This window comes from Hippoglossus hippoglossus, chromosome 7 (assembly GCF_009819705.1).
Source record: "Hippoglossus hippoglossus isolate fHipHip1 chromosome 7, fHipHip1.pri, whole genome shotgun sequence".
NCBI classification, from domain to species: Eukaryota; Metazoa; Chordata; class Actinopteri; order Pleuronectiformes; family Pleuronectidae; genus Hippoglossus; species Hippoglossus hippoglossus.
In genome coordinates, this window is record NC_047157.1 from 25743770 (window position 1) to 25746028 (window position 2259).

General features: G+C 43.2%; 1 protein-coding gene across 1 annotated transcript; it reads right to left on the reverse strand.

The window, feature by feature from the left end:
- Positions 1-252: 252 nt before the first annotated feature.
- Positions 253-1710, reverse strand: LOC117765056 (P2Y purinoceptor 1-like). Its single transcript, XM_034591292.1, has 2 exons — positions 953-1710; positions 253-436 (listed from the first exon to the last, which is right to left on the reverse strand). The coding sequence occupies exons 1-2, from the start codon at positions 1690-1692 to the stop codon at positions 253-255; spliced, it is 924 nt and encodes a 307-aa protein (XP_034447183.1). The 5' UTR covers positions 1693-1710.
- Between the last annotated feature and the right edge of the window lie 549 nt (positions 1711-2259).

Below are 2259 nucleotides of genomic sequence, written 5' to 3' on the forward strand. Positions count from 1 at the left end.
TATCTACAATTAGCATCCTGTAAAGACCCATTCAGTCAACTTCCTGTTTTTTAAAACTACAACAGATCTGCAACAGCAACACTTGCTGTTAACTCTCCGTAAACCTCCACCAGAATAAAACAGAAACAGTCGAAACTGAGGTTTTATTTTTAGCGTGTTAACAGCAATTTGAAACACAGATTAAGAAGGGCATATGTTACAGTGGGTAGCTCGATCCAGTGAAATACAGATGATGCAATTGTTGATTTTCCTTCACACCGTAGAAACCGTGGTGATGAACGGGCGCATGATGGCTTGACGAGCAGCTGTCAAAGCTGAGCAGGAGTCTTTACGTGCATTGAGGTAAACCAGAGGGTTGAGGGCGCTGTTCAGACACACCAGCCCACGACCTATCTGATGAGCGATGTAAACTCCGTTGGACCAATTGTGACATTTCCTGTGTTTGCTCAGAACTCTTGACCAGAGATTCAGGTTCTTTAACAGGTGATAGGAGCTGTTTGTGTGAGTTCTCTGATGCTTGTGTGTCTTTGATCAATCAGAATCAAACTCCGTCATTTAGCTGCCAGACCGTCCACAGCTACTATGATTTCAACAGAACAAGAGATATTATTCATTCTGTCTCCTGAGCACAGGTTTGGACAAATTCGTCCCCTGCAGATTAGCTGGTGTATGAGAGGTCGTGCATGAAGGAATGTGCCTGTACAGTCAAACATTACACGAGCAGAAGACGTCTTCTTTGTTCCACCTCCTTGTTACTTACACTCCTCCTCAATGTGGGAGTAAACAGAAACGCAAACCTTCTTTCTCCTCAGTGTCTTATCTCAACACTGGGCCTGTTGACATTCACCTGATTATACTTTATTCTAAGGAGGCAAACGACAGAATCCTTCCTCTGTTCTAAGTGATAGAAACTGGGTCAGAACTACACACAATCACAGATATCACAATTGACCAGAGATTCAGGTTCTTGAACAGGTGATAGGGGATGTAACAAACAGAGAAGAGAAGGATCAAAATGAACAACAACCTCAGGCTCCTTTGCTTCCGGGCCTTGTCGATGTTGTTTTTGGAGCAAAGTGTGATAATCATATGTCCGTAGCAGCCCAGCATGATGAGGAGTGGGATACAAAACCCAGTCAGGGTCCTCCCCAGGCTGTAGTTCAGGTAATCCTCCACAAATGCGTCGTGTGTGGTCTCGTAGCATTTCTCAGTTTGGTTTCCAAACGTCTTCATGTAGAACATGTCTGGAAGACTCTGGACAGCCACCAGCAGCCACACAAGGACTGAGATGGTCACAGAATGAGTGGGAGTGATTCTTCCCAACACTTTCATCGGGTGAACAATAGCCAGGTACCTGTACACGCTGATGCACGTAAGGAATCCGATGCTGCCGTATAGGTTCAGGTTGAAGCAGAATCTCGTTATCTTGCAGAATGTATCTCCAAAGATCCACAAACTCCCCCTGAAGTAGTAATCCATCAAAAATGGCAGCGTGAGCAGATACAAAACATCTGCAAGTCCCAGGTTGAGAACAAACACGTTGACACTACCCAGTTTCTTCCAGTTCTGCCGCAAAGACTTCAACCCCCATCCGTTAGCAACCAGGCCGACGATGAAGACCAAGATTAAAACAGGAGGCAGGAATCTGCGGGAGAAATCAAGCTTGACACTAGTACAAGAGGTTTGGTTCATGATCTTCTGGGCTGCAGTTCTTCCTCCTCGTGAATGTGATCGTCTCTTTTGGTTTCACATCTCAGGTCTCTGCTAACTTCATTGAAGTTCCTGCACGTACTGTAATCCAGGAAACTACGTCAATGAGGTGGTGGTGTCAGAAGCAGGGACTGACCCACACACAGGAAGCTGGTGCAGTGATGTTTAGACCTGTTTTACAGGCTGGTGACAGACAGCAGGCAGTAAAAAGCTGGACTCAAACAAAATTCTCCTTCAACTTATTTTAACATTTTAAAACATTAATGTTGCATAAGTGTGAATTTTGCCAACCTCTACACTGTCAATAACTATATATATGTGTTTTTATAATGGAAATTAAAGACAAAGTTGCCTACTTTATATCACTCAAAACTTGAGGTGACACAGATATGTCAAGTTTAATAACCTACTATATATTTTGATATTTTATATATATTCTGTATCACAATGGATTGTAGGTATTTAACATTGTGTCTCTGTTCTTAATCAGAAGACAGAGCCGTGACATGTCACTGAGAAATAAATCCTGTTACAGGAGCTGTAGTTGTG